Below are 21838 nucleotides of genomic sequence, written 5' to 3' on the forward strand. Positions count from 1 at the left end.
ATGTGTCTAAATAAATGTGTAGATGCCATTTAATTTTATGTTAGGATGGAAGTAGTTTAACAGAAGACAGAAAGACCTTTCTTCATCCATGAAGCCCTTAACTTTGGGAACCTCTGGTCTTATAAACCCAAACTTGCACACATGATTTCTTAGAGAGCAACAGCTAATTATTAATTAATAACAATTGTCTTATGGCAAGAAACAGTGATAAAATGATTGTGAAATTAAATCTCCATACTGACCAGTTTACTGTTGCAAGAGGCTAATGTGTCAGTTTACATTTGCAAAAAGTAAATATAAAGTTATTGTTAAGTTTGTGTATTTTTAATAGCAGGAGCCAAGTTATACATAGAAAACAAAACAACAATGATATAGAAAAACAGTAAACATACTCATTATGACAGAGGTTTAAGCAACAGATTATAAAACCCTTAACATTTAAACCAGCATCCAAATATAAAATGCAGCATGAGGAATTCCACATACACTTGCCTAATCTTCATATTCATCCATTAAAAATAGTGACAATATTGATAATTACTTGAAATAACTTCGGTGAGATGTTTCTTGTATCCATCTACCAGTTTCTGACATCATTCTGAGGAACCTTTTCCCCACTCCTCACTTTCAGCTCTGAGATGTTTGAGGTGTTTAGTGAATATAAAGCTTGTTTCAGGAAACCCACAGCTTCTCAGTGAGATCACATCAGGGCTTTGACTCGACCTATGTTTCCCTTTCTTCATCCTCACCCAGTTCTCAGTGGATTTACTGGTATGTTTTGGGTCTTTATCATGTTGCAGGGTCCAGTTCTGCTGCAGCTTTAATTTCCTTTTTACAGATGGACTAAAATTTTCCTCAAGCACCCTCTGATACACAGTGGATTTTATAGTCTCCCCAAACCACGAGATACATCTTCTGTGCTTCATAGTTCTTATAAGGATCTGTTCCCAGAATGCTGTATATGGTTAAGGCCAAACATGTCCTCTGATACTAGTGTCAAAATAATTTAATGCTAGAATTATCTCTCCATAGATCATTATTCCAGACGTTTTGGTCTTTGTCTACATTCTCCTTGCTGAACTTTAGTCTGGCCTTTGCGTTTCTCTTAGAGAGCAAAGATGTCCTCCTTGCTCACCTCCCATGGAAGTTAAACTTGTGCAGTCTCTTTCTGATGGCACGGGGATGTACTTTCATATAAACAGTATGAAAAGTCTGCTTTATGTCCCTTGATGACATTTTAGGGTTTTTGGAGACCCCTTTTTGCATCTTGCGGCTTGCTTTCAGCTTGAACTTGCTTGGACAGTGAGCCCTGAGCAAGCTGGCAGTCGATTTGAATGTCCTCCACTTGTACACATTCTGTACAGAATAATGGCTGATATTAGATTCTTTTGAGGCATCTTTAAATCTCTTACCAGACTCATAAACTGCTACAATCGTCATTCTAAGCTTCTTTGATCTCACCAAAGTGTTTACTCCCTCTTTAACACTCAGGAGCATACCTAACTTAATGTCTGTAGTTTAAACATGGCAACCTTCCTTCAAAATAAACAATGTTCAAAGCATTTTGATATAGACCATTTTGAGTGTAAATAAATGTGAGGTTTTTCTAATTTATTCCAGCAAAAATTGCCATTTTTATTACATTTTACAAAAAATGTTAAAAGATAATTTCTTTAAGTTTTTAATGTTTATCTATCTCTTGAATTTTTCAATACTTGAATATCCACATGTTCAAACATGTTGTAGTAATGTAATGTAGTAATGTTTTAGGGTATCCTTTTTTTTAGCCCTGAATGTAGAAATGTTACTTTGATTACTTCCTGCGGCAGCCAGCTGTGCTGCAGTGCTAACGACACAAGTACATGTGAAACAACGGAATATTTAGTGCTTCATGCGTTATTTTTTAAATTTATGTCTTCTTTATAATAACACTACAGCTGTCAACATTTTTGTGTAAACTCCTCCGTTATGAAGTAAATACAATGTTCTTGTTAATTATTTAAAGTCCTTTTGATGTACTTTTACTCATAGCGGTATTTTTTCCTCTGGTTTACTTTTCCTGGGGTTTTTGACAATGAACAGTTTCAAGATGTGAGGAATTGATGTCATGTTTAATGTTTTCTTGGTGAGACTGGGCTCACAAGCTTGACAGATTCTGCTTATTAAATGTCATTGAGATTCAGAAAAGCAATGACAGTCTGGAAATGCATCACATATTTCCATTCAGAAACAATTAAGGATGGCTGTGAAGACATAGCTGCCTTACAGATGCTGCTCCTATGTGGGGAGAAGAGGTGGTGGACCTCAGGCTATCTCCATCGGGAAGAACTGTGATAAGTTTGGCATCGTGGTTCATGAAATCGGCCACGTGATCGGCTTCTGGCACGAACACACACGTCCTGACCGTGACGAGCACGTAAGCATCGTCAGAGACAACATTCAGCCAGGTACTAAGGTAGTAACCATGTTACTACACATACGTTTCCGTTACTATGCGTACAGCTTTCTGATGCTCTATTACCTCTACCAAAAGGACAAGAGTATAACTTTATGAAGATGGAACCTGACGAGGTGGACTCTCTGGGAGAGGTCTACGACTTTGGCAGCATCATGCATTATGCAAGGACCACGTTTTCCAGGTGGGTTGCCATGCTTTCCTCTGTTTTCTTTTTCTGAATCACCCAAAGTTACAATAACAGCTAATGTTTGGGTTTGCTGAGCATACATTTCATTTTAATTTCTACAAGTTTCACACTAGTGATGTCATGTTGAGTAGTTGTGAAGGACCCAGGTACAGAGACTGACCTTGGTAAAACCTCTTTAATAATGAAATAAGGAGAACTTACAGGAATCGCAGGCAGAGCAGACCATGGAACAGAGGCAGAGTAACAAAAATAAACCCAGAAATAATTTGAGAAAAACAAACGAAAACCAAAACACTTGTGGATCGTAACAAGCAAGTAATAAATCAAACTCTGAAGAATTTATTGGTTTAATGGTGACTCATTCTTCCCTCTGTAGCCTGCCTCTTATCCACTGTCAATCACAGTAACACTCTTTCACCTGTCTGATCTTTGAAAATAAGTATATGTTCTCCAGTGATAAGCCTGTTAAACAATTACTTGTTGCAGTGCTGTGCAAAAGTAAACAAAAACATTTAACATCTCCACATTTTGCCAAAGTACAAGCAGAAACTTCAAGGATGTCACTGGGATTTTATCTGACAGACCAGCACAAAGTGAATAACCTAAACCATTATATTGTAGTTCTGACTGATTTAGAGTTCTTATCCTGCTAGAATGAAAAATATTCACCCCAGTCTCTAGTTCTGCAGCTTCTCCCTATCATCTCTGAATGGTATATATGTCCCTACTGGATCAAGCATCCCGACAGCATGATGCTGTCTCCACTAGGTTTCAAAGTAGAGTTGGTGGATTCAGGTGATGTGCAGGTTTATCCGCACATTGCATTCTTTTTTCTTTTTTTTTTGGTTTCTTACATTGCTTGTGGCAAATGGGACTTCTTATGACTTTCTTTCAACATTGATGTGCCTTTTACTACTCTTCTTTATATGTTTACCTTTATATGTTCACCTTGCCCAGCTTGTCAGGTTAGGTTGACAGCCATGTCTTGGTAGGTTTGTTGTTTTGCCATATTCTTTCTATTTTCAAATGATGAATTAACAGTGGTTTGATCATATCTTCAAAGTGTGTATATTGTTTTAAAATCTTGCTTTTAAAATCTTGCTTTAAACGTCTCCACAACTTTATCCCTGACCCATCTGCTGTTTTTGTTGACCTTCATGATGTAATTTGTTCCCTAAAGTCCTCTATAAAACCTCTGGCCTTCAAAGAACAGTTGGATTTATACTGAGAACTTGTTGCTAACAGGTAAACTCTGTTAATTTGGAGATTTTTGAAAGGTGATGGTTGTTCTGGATTTTATCCAGGGATATCAGAGTGAAGGAGGCTAATTACAAATCCACACCATGTCCACATGTCCATCCATTCCCTCTCCTTCACAATTCTTCACAAGTTTGTCTTTGTCTGTTACATAAAATACTAATACAACAGGTATAGGCTCTGAGGCTGTAACATGACAAAATGTGAAAAGTTGAAGGTGCATAAATACGTTTCCAAGGCATTCTGTTAATGAGACATTAAGTTTAATCACATCCATTTGAAGAGGCCTGATGTTTGTCCCCTTTTTCACTATTAGTTAATCAAAAACCTGTTGGGGTTGTTACTGAAATGCTTTTTGTCTTAAGCATATTGTTGCCTCATTCTGTCTCTGCTTTGGTGTTTTACCCCATAACTGCATCAGGGGTCTGGGTCGTGGAGGCATGCCAAGCTAAATAAAGGCCCAGCCAGTTCAGGCTTTGTTGAACAATTTGGGCTAGAGTGGCTTTTTTTCTCTGGCATTCAGGAGCGGGCTCCACTAAGCCGGCTGGCACCGGCTACCGGCCCCTTTCAGAGCGCTCTGTTTGCACATGTCCAGCATTCACGGTTTCATCGCCATGGGAACTGAGTGGCAGTGGGAGCTGTAAACCCAGCAAGGGATTATCATGATCAATAAAAGTATCAAGGTGTTGAAGAGGTGGAGGAACTGATAATATTTACTTCTCTAAATAGAGCATTTTCTCATTCCCAACTACTATGTATGTGTATTGTCATGGTTATGGATATTGTGCTTTTTGTGCTAAAAACCTTCTGAATGGTTCTAGGAGAAATTTTAATACTCTGCTACACCAAACAAGTTTGCACTTTGTGTGAAACAGAAGCATTTTCTTGGACACAATCTTGCCTCGTTATGATGTCAACGGCGTTCGACCATCCATTGGACAGAGGACAAGGCTTAGCAAAGGGGACATCGCTCAAGCACGCAAACTCTACAAATGTGCAAGTAGGATATAAAAGGATAAGATACAACATTACAAAATCCTCTTTGTGCATATGTGAGTGATTTTGTTTTCATTTTTTTTTTGGGCAGGATGTGGGGAAAGCCTACAGGAAAGTGCTGGAAATCTTTCTTCTCCTAGTTTTCCAAATGGATATTCAGCTTACACTCACTGTGTTTGGACGATTTCTGTCACACCAGGAGAAAAGGTGATAACCCATTTAATTATACATTTATCCCTGCAAAATAGGTGCATGGATTTTATTCCATAGACCTAATAATTATTAATAATAATAATTACTGAGGTTTTCAGCAGGATGATGATCCAGAATATGGCAAAAAAACGCACCATAAAATCAACCAATTTTGCAAAAAACATGCCTTAACACTGAATTTTTTTCTCCAGCAAAATAAATGTACTCAGATTTTTTTAACATCATGTGTGTTATTCAAAGGCCTTTTAAACATCTTTTCAAGAGGTGTCAAAAAGTGTGGATGGTGCTAAGTAAACAAACAAACTGTTGCTGTAAAGTGGGAATGGCGGTCTAGTGGTTAAAGCAGGGTCCTTGTGTTTTAGGAAGACCTGGTTAGAATCACACAGACTGCCGCTCCGGGTCCCTGAACAAGACCATTATCCCCAGAATGCTCAGCAGCCCACTGCTCCCTAAGGAATGGGTTAAATGCAGAGGACAAATTTCAGTGGAAAGTACAAGTTGCAATGACAAATAAAGATGATGATTATTATTATGATTATTATTAAAAAAAATACTGATTACCGGGGGTTTCAAATGCCAATCCTCAAGGACCAGTGTCCGGCAACTTTTAGATGTGTCCCTGGTTCAACATGTCTGAATCAAATGGTAAATTATCTCCTCAGCATACAGTCAAGTTCTTCAGAGCCCTGCTAAGGACCTAATTATCTGATTCAGGTCTGATAAAGCACACATGCATCTAAAATTGGCTGGAGTTTGACACCTGTGGTTTAAGCAATCAAATTAAGTTAGTGTCTAATAATCCCTTGGTGTTAATTAGGGGTAAACATTTGAACTATTGTGCATCTTAGAAATGTTTACATTTTAACCTGATATATTTTCTTGCCGTTATGCTCAGCCCCTCTCCTCTGTGTCCCAGATTATCCTTAATTTCACTTCCATGGATCTCTACAGAAGTCATCTCTGCTGGTACGACAACATAGAAGTTCGAGACGGGTTCTGGAGAAAAGCTCCTCTGAAAGGTCTGCTTGATGACTGTTTTATAATCTCAGTATTCAGCGCCTGTACTTGTTGTTTCTTTTAATTTCTATACTTTTTGTGAAGCACTTTATACTGTATAAGGTGCTATGTGAATAAAACGTATTTATTGACACTATGAAATACTTGCTGACTGGAAATGTTCTCTTCATCTTCTCTTTGACAGGTCGTTTTTGTGGGGACACAATTCCAGATCCAATCATCTCCACCGACAGTCGCCTTTGGATTGAATATAGAAGCAGCAGCAGTTGGGTGGGGAAAGGCTTTTCAGCTTCTTATGAAGGTAAAACACTAGAAGCATGCTGATTTAATTGCATTATCAGCACGGTAGTCCACAACATTGATTAAAACTTGAAATTCAGACCAAGTATAATGCCAACAATGTGCCGTTGTTTGGAATAATTGACAACAGCTCAGCTGCTTTTAACGTGAGAGGCTGAGTTTTTCTAAAATAAAAATGGGAAATCACGTCTCTGGGAAATGGGAAATTGCTGTGCTGTGAAAAAAGTATTTCTACTCTTTAAGCCTTTTTTTACATTTTACAACCAAAACCTCAAATTAAAATGTATTTTATTTAGGGACATCGTAGATGGGTTGAACATAAATGCAAGACCCACTTTTCATATTTTATGTATTAATATTTTTCTAAAACATGGATTAAGAAATCTAACAATCACTATGAAATGAGAATTTCAGTGAAAAAGTAGCTCTCTGATTGGGAAACAAAGACTATTTTTTGGAAGAAATGGGAAATATTAACTTAATACTGTAACACAATTACTGACATACTCAAGAGAAAAGGTAACCTAAATTTCATAGTCTTTGCACAGATCTCTATTTAAACTAGAACTGACATTAGGCTGAAATGATCATCTTTATGTCTTTTTTTAGGAGCTTTTGGTGGGGCTGTTATTAACTTTGTTGCTTTGAATCAAGACAGTCTTGGGTTTGAATCCCATCCTGGGCTCTTTCGGCACAGAGTCTGTGCGTTTTTCCTGCGCATTGACTTTAGGAGTGTGTGTCCAGGGTTGTTTGTACTTTCCGTCTCTGTGTTGCCTTGTGATAGTCAGGGGACATGTCCAGAGAGTCTCTCGCCCAACGACTGCTGGAGATTACCTCCGACTGAAGGGGTAAACAGGTAGAAACAATGAATAAATGGTCGTCTTTTGGGTCCACAGTGTTAACCAACCCTGCCAGGCATTATACTGCCCTCTGCTGGATAGCTGGTGTCCCACTGCCCGAGACATTTTCTTTTTCTCTTATTTTTCCTGAACTTAAATTACACTTTTATCAAACATATCTGTATTTTAAATTTCTTTTGTGTTGCAATTTGCTCTTTTGTGAGCTGTACTTTTGTATTCCTTTTTTTAAAGATCCTTTTTGATCCTTTCATTTCTTTCTTTCTTTCTTTTACAGTATATTCTATGAGTCTTTACAAATATATATCTAGCGTCTAAAAATAAGGTCCATCGGGACTTTCTGTCTTCATTTACCTTTGCTGTTGTCTAGCTTGCAAAAATGTTGAAGCAACAGATCTCTGAACAGATTCTGCAATTAAACTGACCTCTCTGCAGCCATCTGTGGTGGGGAGTTGAAGCAGGACAGCGGCCAGATCAAGTCCCCCAATTATCCTGATGACTACCAGTCCAACAAAATGTGCGTGTGGAAGATCACGGTAGCAGAAGGTTTTCAAGTCAGCCTCACCTTTCAATCGTTTGAGGTAAACGATAGCTAGTAAAACATTGGAAAGGTAAAATACCTCTGTGAACATTTAGATCACTGACTCCTGCATTTTGCTGATGCAGTATAACTTTGTTAACTAGAAAAATAATTTAGTTTCTGGATATTTTGTTTTGCAAGACCAGCCATTACCAGCAAGTAGGTGAAATGTCAGAACTTGGTTCTTTCATACTCTTATATTCCCGTTGACTGTTTAGAAATAAGCAAACAGAACTAAATCAATTTTATCTCAAACAGTCAAGAAGGTCTCATAAAGAGCCAATGAGTAAATCCTATCCATATATAACCTGAAGAGTAGCAGCATTTTTTTTTCTCTGACTGCAGATTGAGAAACACAACGCCTGCACCTACGACTATGTGGAAGTGAGGGATGGCAGTTCTGAAAGTAGCCCGCTACTCGGCCGGTTCTGCGGCTACGACAAACCGGAGAACCTTCAGAGCAGCTCCAACCAGCTCTGGCTGAAGTTTGCATCTGACAACTTAGTGAACAAGGCAGGGTTTGCTGCAAGCTTTTTAAAAGGTCAGACAGTCCTCCCAGCAACAAAGTGTCTTTACAGTTTTTATGTAGAGGGGCAAATGAACACTGATTCCCGTTCTTCTTTTGATTAGAGATGGATGAGTGCTCCAGACCTGACAATGGGCACTGCCAGCAGCGCTGCATGAACACATTGGGCAGCTACAGATGTGCCTGCGACCCTGGGTATGAGCTGGCAACAGACAGACGCAGCTGTGAGGGTGAGCATTTAATTGACAGAACAGATCACACCAACTTGCTATTAACTAAACAACAGATATGGCCTCACAAGGGTGTCATTTGGACGACCTTTCTCACCGCTACAAGTACCATTGCTTGCAAAGGTACTAATCCCCCCTGAAAGTTTTCACATTTGTCACATTACAACCAAAACCTCAATGTATATTTGTGGGGTTTGTTTTGATAGACTAGGACAGTAGCGCAATGCATACTTTTCTTTTCTTTTATTAGTTTATTTTACATCTCTATTATTTTCAAAGTAGCATTACAATCAGTGCCAAATCAAGGTAAATTAGTGTCTTCAAAAGTGGTCCATGTGCTCTAGTTCCTCCTTATGCTCAGATATAGAAGGTTCAATATTTCATTTTCAGAAGGTTAAATAAAATTAAATGATTTGCTTGACTTCTAAAGGTAGTTGGTTTGCTCTAGATTTTATTTAGGGGTAAAAGAGGTGGCTGAATAAAAATGCACACCACACATCCACTTCACAACTGTGCACTACTTTGTGTTGGGCTATCACAAAAAATCCCACAGAATATAATTGTTAGTATTTTTGCACTATGCTGTTATATTGTTCTCGTTTGTTATTGTAGCACTTACATAATAAACTCAAAGTAATATGTATAATAATAACATTTTCTTTAAAATTTGACATAGTACCTTATAGTTACACAAATCTCAAGTTGCTCAAAAAGATTGATGAAGCTCTCCTCATTTACCACACGAGGGCAGAAATCTCCTGTTGCAAAATCTCGAGAATCAAACAACTTTGCTCATCCAAACTTAAAAAATAAAACAAAAACCTGTGCAAACTAAACAGGGACATTAATTCCTTTTAGAAATGACATTATTGTGTGATCTAATTTCAATAAAAAGTTATTAACAAGGGAAAGACTGATGCTAAGTAGTGGATGTCCATAAATCTCCAAAAACCCGAATGAAATAGTTTCTCATGATCCATCCTGTCTTTGAGAAATCAGGTTCTTTCTTATCTGACATTGATTTTTTTTTTTACTTAGTTCAAAAATCCTGGAAGCAATTAGGCAACTGGGTTTAACTTTTTTTCACCATTTAGAAACACATCTAAAGTTGGATTCCACTTATTACATATTCTACTATTCAATTTTTGTTAAAGATATATTCTAGAAATGGCAAAGCAACCAAAAAATTTACTTTACCTTGTCTAAAGGCAGCTGGGAGTATTTTTTAAATCACTCTTAATCTAAATTCTCCACACTAGATTTTAGATCAAAACACAAACAAACAACTGATTGTAAAATACTTCGTGTTGTTCTGGTAGTCTGGATTTGGACAGGGTTCCTCGTTTTTGGTATTAAAGCCTCGTAGAATAATTTGAAAAAACTCCTTGTTATCAGGAGAATAAACTAAAAAAGATTTTAAAAGTATTTATTTTTCCATGTTTAGGCACAAAGTTTCTGTCTTTAAAGAAATGTAGTTTTTTACACTTTGAAACTTTTTATGTGGTTTTAAGTATTGTATACACTATACAAATTAGTTTTGAGGTGTATTAAGTATGAGCATTACATTTTTTACATGTTGATTACGCATATTAGTTTAAAAATGTAATATTTAAGAAAAGTTAAATTCTGACTACATGAATTTCTTCATTTGTGTTACAAATCCTGTCTAAACACTTTGGTTAGAATTTAGCAGAAGATTTTCATTCAGTCAACCATTCTTCTCATTTTTCGTGCGCTGTGTCCCGCAAAGAACATCAGGGCTGATGCGTTTAGGTTGCATTAGAAATGGACATAATAAGTAAAAGTTAAAAACTGTCATAATACTTGTAGCTGGTATCAAGCTCTAATTAGCTTTGCTAAAGTCAAAGTTGCTACCAAAATGATCTTCAGCCATCGACAAACAACGACGCATTTTAGCTGTGGTTGCTGGGAAAATGCTTTAATGCTACAGAATAAATTTAACTTTCTTACTATTTAATGCCTTATTCACAAACCAGGTCCTATCTTTTGTTTCCTGTTTAACATGAGAGGACAGACCAGATGATTTCATGAAAGAAACAGGGATGGTCCTTGTTAGTCATCATTCTGCTGCCAAAGAGCACCAAGCAGAGGTATCTGTTGTGATGGAGATGGTCCTCTGTGTTGGGGTCATCCATTTTGGTCGCACATTTTGACACACGCAGCTCAACAGACGTCGCAGCCCTGACGTCGCTGGGAGTATAAACCGGCTGAGATGGAGAGTTTCGTTGCCATTTCCCGCGTGTCTCACAGGACAGCGCAACGGAGGTGCATATCTGGAGAAACAAAAGCTCACAGGCAAACCTTTGCTCCACAAGGCCATTCCCGGAAGAACTTGAAAGCTGGAAATCTGTCTGATACGAGAAGATCAGGAGATTTATTTACCGATCGAAGACCCCGCCAACACCCGGCGCAGGTGAAAACCCACAGAGGTTCTATGTCCAAGGAGATGAGTTTTCCTCCTTGTGTAATGCAGTCAACTAACGGTTCATCTTTTCCCCTCTTGGACGGATGAGAAATTACCTTTTTTGTTTCTTTAATTTGATCACGGACGCGTAATCCTCCTCCCCTCCTTTTCTTCAGACCTGATCCATCCTCAACCGGTGGAGAGAAGAAATCAACTTCAAAGTAATTTCGTTCTTTTCATATTAAACCGGATAGGTGCATTTAGAGGTCTGGGTAGGATGAGGCAGTTAAGGTGATGTAGGATTACCAGTAGTTAATCTCAGGTATTAACTTGTTGCATGCAATACTGATTGAAGTATTTTATGCTGAGCTGTGTTTTGATTTGTCCGGCTGATCCCAAATCAGCCAGGAGTTAGAAGTTGGACTTTTAAAAGTTTTCATTCAAAGCAACTGGGGTCTCGCTTGACCACTCTTTGTTCCAGTTTTATTGCTGGGTATTCTCCACTGGGTTCTCGCCTCAGAGTTTATGACCCTTTGTCAAGATTTGGGGCGATCAGCTGGTTGTGGCTAAAAGGGCGTGGCCCCACCGTTTTATCAGCTGTTCGCTGCAATCGAGACATCAACACCAGGAGGATTTCTCTTCCATTTAACCCAAATTACACATTTTGTCCATAAAACTACTGGTTTGATCTTCATAGACACTCAATGCGCATATGTATTTTTCTTTTCTTATTATTGTTAGGTAGTCATTTTTATTCCCTTTGTGTAGAATAGTGCTTGTTAGTTAGGTGAAGGTTTTTGGACCAGAATAATGGTATGTCAGGATTATTCGGCTTCAATAAATCTTCATATATATAATTAAGAGAAGCATTTGTGTTTATTTCGTGCAAGAGTGATTTATTTGTCAAAACAAGGTCGAAGTTCCCCCACCTTCGATGAAGTGGTTGAATAAACAGTGACAGTTTGTGGTTCGGTTAATAATTTGTTATTATTAAAGAGCTTTGAGCCCATAATCACAACACCAGAGGACATCTCTGATTTCTATTCGTAAGTAATGATTTTTGGTTAAGAAATAAAAAAAATTCAAATTATGATTTTGAATTATAATTCTTGATGAATATCAATAAAACAATAATCATAATCCTTACATCTGCATCCATAAAACCCATTTATACACACAGTACCTGCAGCTGTGAAACCATTAGTACTTCTGAACTTGTAGGTTTTAAATGTATATTAAAGAAGATTATTCTGTATCAGGAAATTTTAAATAAACTGTGTTATCCTGTTGTTTAGAAATATCTGATTGTGCAGATGTTCTGTATTTTAATTTGACAAGTTAAATATAAATAAAATGTCCCTGTTGTGTCAAACGTTTGCGTCAGTATAAAACAGAATAGTTAAAACATTACTAATTCATTTGAGTGCATTTAATTGATATTTAATAAGATCTTAATAATTAGTTAGAAATCCACTGATTTTGTGAAGTACATTTTAAATTGGTTGGAATTTAATTCATTGTTTGAAATGTATTTTAGGTTTTTTACTTACAGATTTTTTACTCTACTCCAGTAAAATGCATTCAAAGTGTTTTTCTAGTTTTAGTGCTTGTTTTTTTCAGCTTGTATTTGACTCAAACACTGAGTTTTAAGAGTTTTACATATAAAATAGTTTTGCCTCATTCTGAAGGCTATATAGATATTGTTAACTTTGTTATGCATTAGTTCTTTCTCTGAAATCCCTTTGTTTTTATTTCATTCCCTCCAGCAGCTGCCTGCGGCGGCTTCATCACCAGCCTGAATGGCTCCTTCACCACCCCAGGCTGGCCCAAAGAGTACCCCCACAACAAGAACTGTGTGTGGCAGCTGGTGGCCCCCATCCAGTACAGAATCACCCTGGTCTTTGATGGCTTTGAGATAGAAGGCAATGACGTAGGTTCTGCTCAGATTTGTATGTAAAGTGGTTGTTTTTGTCTTTTCTTACAGAGTGTTTCTGTTTTTTTCACAACAGGTGTGTAAGTATGATTACGTTGAAGTGCGCAGTGGGTTGAACTCCGACTCCAAGAGCCACGGGAGGTTCTGTGGTGCAGAGAAACCTGACGTTATCACCTCACTTCAGAACAACCTGAGGATTGAGTTCAAATCGGACAACACCATGTCCAAGAGGGGCTTCAAGGCCCACTTCTTCTCTGGTGAGCTTCTGATAAATTTGAGAAACTACTCATGTAATCCTGCAGATCCTGCAGAGCAAGAAAGCATCTTAGAAGAGTTAATCAGGCAGTCTGTCTGTGCAGAGAGTGTAATTTGAGTGCTATATTTCACGATTATTCACAACTTCATATTGAATCATCTAAGTTTTTTCAGATTCAGTCTTTTTTTACCCCTTTCATATGAAAATAAATTTCTAGTCTAAAGCAGGGGTCTCCAGAGCCACATTTGGCTATTGGCCCCTCCACTGTAGCTCTTAATGTGGTTCTTACAAAACCAATTAAGACACTTTTTTAATTAAAAAGCCAATAAGACAGGGTACTTTTAGCAGTTCTTATATTTTATGCAATTTGCATAGATCTACTACAACAGAAGGGCACTAATAGTTGAAAGCTAATGTAAGGTTTTTTTTAGCTTCAAACCATGTGCTGGGCCTCCTATCTATCTTCAGTTTCCATATTTATGGAAAGCGCTCACTCAGATGACATCATTCTACAAAATAGGGTTTTTTTTCTTTTGTGAAAAATCTGAAAATAGAAATAGGTTTTAGTTTAATTTCCTTAGCCTTCAAAATAAAACATTTCCTTTAGTACATATTTACTGCAGTTTTTAATTTAAAATGTAAAAGTGACTTGGCATTTTTATTCATCTCTTATTTATTTATTAACCACATCAATGATAATAATAATAATTATATTAATAGCGTTTATTAATAGTTTATTACTTAACGGTCTTATTTAATTTTATTCATTTTTTATTTAAAGTGTGACATCATATAGTCCTTATAATTACATTTATGGAAGATTGTTTCTCTTCTCTCAGCTCAGTGCGGATGCCTAGTGGTGTATGTGCAGCAAATAAAGTTTCTGTTTCAGGTTCAACTGTATTGTCTGCCATCGTCCTTGTTTTTGGTGAATGACGGATGCAGCCAGTGGTGGTTCTTGCATTAATGCCCCCCTGGGTGAGCATTTCCTTCTGTTTAGGCCAAAGCTTCCATGGCTGTCATGCTCTCAAACAAAACGGGTGTTTTTACAAGAAGATGTGCTATAAAACAATGGAAGCACCATTATCCAAAAAAATCAAGAACATTTTTTTATATCAAGAACATGAACTGGTCATTTTCATGTTCCTTTTGTTCATTAGAGAAATAAACAGACTCCCTGTGTGGTTTTTCTGGACTTTTACTTAAGTCTAGTAAAATGTTTAATACTGAAACTAATGTGACACAGAAATATAAAAATATTTCTACCTGCATCATCTACTGAACCAAAGCAACATTTGCTGTTCACACTGTGTTGAAACTGAACACACAACATCTGTACTTTATGTGCAGATAAATAATATACAACAAAACAAGTCATCACCCTTCATCTTAAAGGAACTTGCTTCTGTTCCACAAAAAAAACAAAATATCACCGGCCTGACCTACACAATTTGCACCGCAAGTTCATAATACACTTACTACACAACAAATGCCTTCTTCCCTTTAAATAATTTGGTAGTAATTGTGTAGGTTCTCCTCTCTCTATGGCTGCTTCCATGATCCAAAAACCCAAAGAAACGCTCTTAGTATTAAAGAAGGATTTCTTCAAATTTTCTGTTTATGCCTGATTCAACATAGCACCGAGGCTCTCTAGCTAAAGGTAGAGACATCACAGGTTAACTTGCACCCTACCCCACATGGGTTCAGTTTGATTCACACCACCAAACAGCAATGCCTGTCAATCAAAATCTAGAAAATCATCTCAGATGGTGTGGAGAAAATGATGTACAGCTAAGTTATTTGATCTGCTCACTTAGTGAGAAGCAAACAGGGTGTGCTTACTCAATACAGGAGGGTAACAACTTCTCACTGACTGCACATGCAAAAAATACCGTTAAAACGTTTTGGTCCAAATATGACTAATAGTGCCACAATTATGGACATCCCTCATAACTCCCATGCAATAAATACTTATCCTTTACAGTTTCATGTAGATCAGAGCACTGATGAACTTTTAATTAGTCATCCATGAGGCTCTCTAGCTAAAGGTAGCAGATGTTGGTAGCAATATAATATGATGAAGAGGCTTCGTCATATTTCCCTCCAAAACAGGAAAATCATGCAGTAGAACATGCCATTTCTGTAAGGCAACTCACCTCAGCTTCTTCTAGAATCAGAAACTAAATAAAGAGTTTAAAATAAGGGGAACTGTGTCAAACAAGACAAAGACCAATGTTTATTCTGTCACCTGCACAGTAAGGAAGATGATGCTGGATATAAAAATAACTCTGTGCTTGAAAACTGCTGAAACATAGCAACCATCTATTCTTACACTTTTTAAACACCTCTTTATCAGGGGTGTCAATAATTGTGGTGGATGCTGTATTTATCCGCAGCTCATCTATTCAGTCAGTCAGTCATTTTCTATAACGCTTGTTCCATAGTGGTTCGTGGGGAAGCTGGTGCCTATCTCCAGCAGCTTATGAGTGGAAGGTGGGGTACACCCTGGACAGGTCGCCAGTCCAAGCACACACTCATTCACACACCTAAGGGCAATTTAGAGAGACCAATTAACCTAACAGGCATGTCTTTGGACTGTGGGAGGAAGCCAGAGTACCCAGAGAGAACCCATGCATGCACAGGGAACATGCAAACTCAATGCAGAAAGATCACCGGCTGGGAATCGAACCCAGGACCTTCTTGCTGCAAGGCGACAGTGCTACCCACTGTGCCACCGTGCACCGTGCATCTGTCTGCCTGACAGAATTCTGAATAACTGTGACTCACTGGGCAATGCATGTTTACAGCAGCCTGTTTGTGCATATTTTTCTGTACCCAAGAGAAGCTGAAGTCTAGCAAAAGTCTTTGAACATCTCCACAGATATAGACGAGTGCTCCAAAGGGAACGGAGGTTGCCAGCACGAATGTTTGAACACCTTTGGGAGCTACAGATGTCAGTGCCGCAGTGGGTTTATGCTGCATGATAATCAGCATGACTGCAAGGAAGGTAGGCTGTGGCTACTATTGGCCTGACCCTACGTGTGATTTATAAGATCAACTTTATATTTTATGTTGACTTTTTATGCTATTAGCTTTTGCTATACATAATGAAATAATTCTTATGGCTGTATATAAATCAGCAAAATGAGGATATGATATAGTCATGGGAACAGCCAAATGCATTCTTGTTACTCCTATAGGATTTAAAACTAAGTAGCAATCTGCTTAATGTCACTTAATTAGCTGGTCATTACCAAGAGTACCACGATAAAAGCAGGAGCTTTGTCAGTTTCCTAGTCTGAAGTAGCACAATGCCAAGTTGAAAAGAAAGCATCAAAGACCTTAAAGAAGCAATTGTTGCCGTCAACAATCAGGGAATGGGTATAAGGTCACTTGCAAATGATTTGAAGTCCACCAATTGACAATATGAAAGATTATTCACAAGTGGAAAACATTTAAAGCAATTTCCAATCTTCCTAGGAGTGAACCTCCCTGGCACCATGACTAAAATTTTCAAAGTTGCATCCGAATGAACCACAAGACTTCTTGAACAATGTTCTTTGGATATAAGAAACCAAAGTAGAGATATTTGGCCATGATGCACAGTGCCTAGTTTAGAAGAGCCCAAACACAGCATATGAGCACAAACACCTCATACCAACTATCAAATACGGTGGATGAGTGGTCATGATCTGGGCCTGATTTGCACCCACATGACATCAGCAATTTGCAATCATTGTGTTGACCATGAACTTCGATGTACATCAAACTATTCTAGAGTTAAATATCACCCAAAATATGGAAGCAAATCGTTACCATATTTCAAATGAAAAAGCATTTTCAGAAATGCTTTTTCATTTTAAGAATGTGGCTGCATTGTTTGACTCATAAATTAAATTAGTAATCAATCATCCTATTTGCATTTTCTTCTTCACGACTGCACATTTTATGCCATAATTAAAAAGAAAACAAAGCAGATATTGCTTTTTCGTTTTCGTGGTCTGCCCGCAAAGTACTGCCCAGAACTCGAAAACGAAAAAGCATTCCGAGCTGCGGGCGCAGAAGAGTGACGTCAGCAGCCGCTCTTCCTCAGCTCCCTGCTGACCGAGCTACCCATCTTGTTCAGTAGGGGGCGCTGTGCACGTCTGCATTGCATTACGTTGCAAACGTGCCGAGAAATGTATTGAATTGCAGCAGGGCCGAGCTCAATTTGTGGCAGTGGCAGGCAGAACTGGCAGTTCCAGTGGCAGGCTGTGGCAGTTCCGCCAAATCCTGCCACCAAAGCTTCCACCGGAACTGCCACAGCCTGCTGCAGGGTGGCAGGGGATTCCGCGAGGATGCCAGAAGGTGCCAGACCGGCCGTAAAAGCTTGCCAATGCGGTTGCCGCTGTTTTTGTGGAAGCTGATGCTGATTATCGGCAAATGGGTTGTCATTGTTGTTATAGCCTGTTACCTTTACATAATGATTTCATTATTGATTATTATTTAATAAACAGCTTTAGACCCATAACAGAAGGTGATTGTATTTACTTGACATGGAAAATAAATAGCACTATGTGTATGTGTAACGTGTTGAAAGGATGGCAAAGATTTATTGCACAAACAGCCGGTTTATTATAGAGCATGAGCGGCTATTCTGAATTGTCACTCACAGAAAATTATAAATAAATGCTTAAAAACACGCTGGATGTCTCAGGCCATAAGGCTGCCACGAGGATGCCACAGCCTGCCACCGGAACTGCCAGTTCTGCCTGCCACTGCCACAAATTGAGCTCGGCCCTGCTGCAATTCAATCAATTTCTCGGCACGTTTGCAACGTAATGCAATGCAGATGTGCACAGCGCCCCCTACCGAACAAGATGGGTAGCTCGGTCAGCAGGGAGCTGAGGAAGAGCGGCTGCTGACGTCACTCTGCTGCGGGCGCCGCTCGGAATGCTTTTTCGTCTTCGAGTTCTGGGCAGTACTTTGCGGGCAGACCACGAAAACGAAGAAGCAATGTCTGCTTTGTTTTCTTTTTGATTATGGAATAAAATGTGCAGTCTTGAAGAAGAAAATGCAGATAGGATGATTGATTACTAATTTCATTTATGAGTCAAACATTGCAGCCACATTCTTAAAATGAAAAAGCATTTCTGAAAATGGTAACGATTTGCTTCCATACCAAAATAGCTCATCAGCATGACCTTTATAAATAAAGCAGCAAGTCTTCAACAGAACAGAAATCAACCAATCAAATGCTCTAGTCAAAGCCCAGACCTCAAAATGATTAAAATGTATTGAGACCTCAACCCCTTTTAAACCATTGTCACAAAATTGCTTCAAATTGCTTCCAGTCTTCATACAGCTGAGATGCTGGTTCATAAATATTCTGCATATACCAAAGATTCTATTGGAAGTACTTTGCTGTCATCTAGTGATCGGAGTCTGAAATCAGATGTGATTTTACAGTGTTAAGCTGTAATTTAAAGACTGTGATTATGGACCAGAACAAATTGTACAGAAACAAATGTTAGAATTCAACTTTTAAACCCTGTTTAGCAATAGCAGCATCAATAAAATAATCTACATACTAGATGCTGGAACATTTGTTTAATTAGTTACTTATTCCCAATTATGGCTAATGTTGCTAATTAACATCATACCAGAATTAATATATTTTGTATGTGCTACATGCAAATGAACAATCTCCACTTAATTTATTATCTGATTGACGCACAATAAATGTATATTTTATATGATTGTAAATAAATTCAGGGAGTAAGGGGTTAAGCAAGCCGTGCATTAAGATATACCAGTAAACCAAAAACTGAGGACATTTGGTGATAAAGAGTGTTTTAAAAATTCCTTAAAACAATGTCAGAGACTAAGTCATGCAGAAAACAACTATTTCAGGCTGTTAGTGGTAAACTATGAGCTGTTTAATTATGAAGTGCCTTTAGTTTTTCCCATAACTGTATGTGATAATTAAGCACTTCTAGGGAAAGGAATTTTTGCAGTGAAAAATTATTTAATGAAGCCCTTTCTTTTTTCCCCTGACATGATGTTTTACTTTTGTTCAGCTGGGTGTGATCACTCTGTAAACAGCGTATCTGGCGCAATCAGCAGTCCCAACTGGCCCGATAAGTATCCCAGCAAGAAGGCCTGCATCTGGTCTCTGTCCACGACACCGGGCCATCGGATCAAACTTGTAGGTCATGATCCAGACATACTGACACTGTTTGAGCAGAATCAAAACACCCTTTTACAATCTTAAAACTCTCCCTCAGATTTTTAATGAGGTTGACATGGAGGCTCATCTAGAGTGTGCCTACGACCATCTGGAGATCTTTGATGGCAGAGACGTCCGTGCCCCCATGTTGGGCCGCTTTTGTGGCACCAAAAAGCCCGCTCCAGTTATATCCAGCAGCAACAAAATGTTTCTACATTTTTTCTCTGACAACTCAGTGCAAAAGAGAGGCTTTGAGGCTTCATACAGAGCAGGTGAGCAAAGAAACAGTAAACACTGCATCAAGCCACATCATTTTATTTACATCTTATTGTATAACTAATAGTATAAAACTAAACAGGGCGGTGATTCTTCAGGACTTTCAACAGATTTGCCTGAAATTATGTTAATTAGATTAAAAACAGAAATAGCAGAAAAATATGGATTACAGTGCCTTTCAAGTATTAATACTTCCTGAAAATTTAAAAATTTTGTCCCATTAAACCACAAACTTAATTAGTTCCCCTAATACCCGTACAAAAATCAAGTGCAACAAACTGCCTTCAGCAGTCACTTAATTAGTGAATAAAGTCAATTAAATATCAGTATAAACACAACTGTCGTGAAAAGGTCTCAGCGGTGTGTTGGAGAACATTACAGGACCATCACCATCATGAAGATCAAGAATAACCAAACAGGTCAAGGAGAAAGTTGCAGAGAAGTTTAAAGCAGGGTTGGGTTATGAGGTAATATCCCAAGCTTTGAACATCTCATGGAGCTCTGGTCACAACTCTATGGCACAACTGTAAATCTGCTAAGACATGGCAGTCCACCTAAACGAGACAAGGAGAGCAAGGAGAGCTATGACTATGGGGAGCTACAGAGATTCACAAAGCAGAACTTTATTGTGCAGTGGCAATATTTTGAATGGTTGGAAGAAAGCCATGAGATATTCCATTTGCAGTTTGCCGCAAGATGTGCAGGAGACGCTGCAGACTTGTGGAAGAAGGTGCATGTGACCCTAAGCACAACAACCCCACGGTGGTGGCAGCATTACACTGTGTAAATGCATTTCTTCAACTGGGACAGGGTAACTGGTGATGGAGTTGTTCCCAGAAACTCCTGCGTGCTCGTTTGTTTTGGTAAAGCTAAGTCCTATGCTATACTGTTTTAGTAAAACTAAATAATAAACGGAAACACAGTTTCTTTCGCCCGGCAGGGGAGACGTGTCAGCTGAGTCACCAGAGCACTTCTGACTTTTCCTCCCCAAAGACAGGGTTTTTATTCAAAAGCAAGGCGTGTACAATTACAAAGAAAAACACATATTTTTAGCTGAGTGTCTGGTTGAACTCTTACACCTGGCATTGAGCTGTCTGTTCAGACCTTCACAACATTCCTGTTATTCTACTTTTGGCTGTTATCTGAAACATGTAGAGAAATATCTTCACTGGTGCCAGGCTGACCACAGCCAAGTCAGACACACACACACACACACACACACACACACCTGTTTTGAGCAATCCACTAAGTTACACAGTACATTTCATTTCACACATTATTAAACCTAACTTGAGCATAGCAATGCAGACCCTATTGAGTATTTTAAATATTTTCCAACACTGGTTAGGTTTTCATAGAAATATATTAGAGGGGGAGGAAGGCCTGTCAGAGGCTGCAAAAGAGTTGAGTTTGAGGCAAAGAGCCATCTTCCAGCAACAACTGTGAACATACAGCAAGAGCTCAAATGGAATGGTTTCGATCAAAGCAATTACACATATTAGAAAGGCCCAGTCAAAGTCCAGATGCAAATACAACTGAGAATTTGTGGTATTGACTTTAAGTTGACGCTCTCCATACAGTCTGACTGAGTTTGAGCTCTTTTGCAAGGGGGCTAAAACTTTAATCTCCCTGCAAAGCTGGTAGAAACATGCTGAAAAACCTGCGTGTCAAACTTCAGTCCTCAAAGGCTGGTTTTCTGTATGTTTTATATGTGTCCCTGTTCTAACACTCCAGAAGCAAGTGGCTTAATTTGAACAAGGGAAAGATCTGAAACGTCCAGGACAGCGGCCCTTGAGGACACTGCTGAAAGAGTTTCAGTTGTAATTGCAACAAAATGTGGTTCTTCAAAGTATTCAGTCAGAGGGGCAGAATAATAATGCGCATTACACATTTCAGATTTTTATTTGTAACAATTTTTAAAAGCACCACATCAATTTCCTTCTTCACAGTTATGCACTACTTTCTGTTGTTTTTTTATTTATTTACAACACAATGAAATACTTTTATGGTTTTGGTTATAAAATGATGAAATCATAAAAACTAATGGATACAAATAGTCTGTGTGCCCTGATATAAAGGGCATTATTTTTACAGCAGTTGTATATCTTACCACCTTGAG

General features: G+C 38.4%; 1 protein-coding gene across 12 annotated transcripts in view; it reads left to right on the plus strand.

Moving 5' to 3' along the window:
- The window catches only part of LOC124873014 (bone morphogenetic protein 1-like), a 29856-nt gene that overhangs the window by 4961 nt on the left and 3057 nt on the right, over positions 1–21838 (plus strand). For 7 of the 12 annotated variants that reach the window (XM_047373477.1, XM_047373478.1, XM_047373480.1 and 4 more), the window contains 14 exons: positions 2269–2447; positions 2534–2639; positions 4778–4902; positions 4990–5105; positions 6007–6130; positions 6313–6429; positions 7721–7866; positions 8211–8406; positions 8496–8621; positions 12813–12976; positions 13056–13236; positions 16117–16242; positions 19295–19422; positions 19502–19715. In XM_047373477.1, the coding sequence (XP_047229433.1) occupies positions 2269–2447; positions 2534–2639; positions 4778–4902; positions 4990–5105; positions 6007–6130; positions 6313–6429; positions 7721–7866; positions 8211–8406; positions 8496–8621; positions 12813–12976; positions 13056–13236; positions 16117–16242; positions 19295–19422; positions 19502–19715 (2048 nt within the window). The remainder of the gene's footprint in view (positions 1–2268; positions 2448–2533; positions 2640–4777; positions 4903–4989; positions 5106–6006; positions 6131–6312; positions 6430–7720; positions 7867–8210; positions 8407–8495; positions 8622–12812; positions 12977–13055; positions 13237–16116; positions 16243–19294; positions 19423–19501; positions 19716–21838) is intronic. The other 5 variants (XM_047373483.1, XM_047373487.1, XM_047373484.1 and 2 more) reach the window with 3 other exon arrangements.

The sequence above is a fragment of the Girardinichthys multiradiatus genome, chromosome 8 (assembly GCF_021462225.1).
Source record: "Girardinichthys multiradiatus isolate DD_20200921_A chromosome 8, DD_fGirMul_XY1, whole genome shotgun sequence".
In the NCBI taxonomy this organism is placed as follows: domain Eukaryota; kingdom Metazoa; phylum Chordata; class Actinopteri; order Cyprinodontiformes; family Goodeidae; genus Girardinichthys; species Girardinichthys multiradiatus.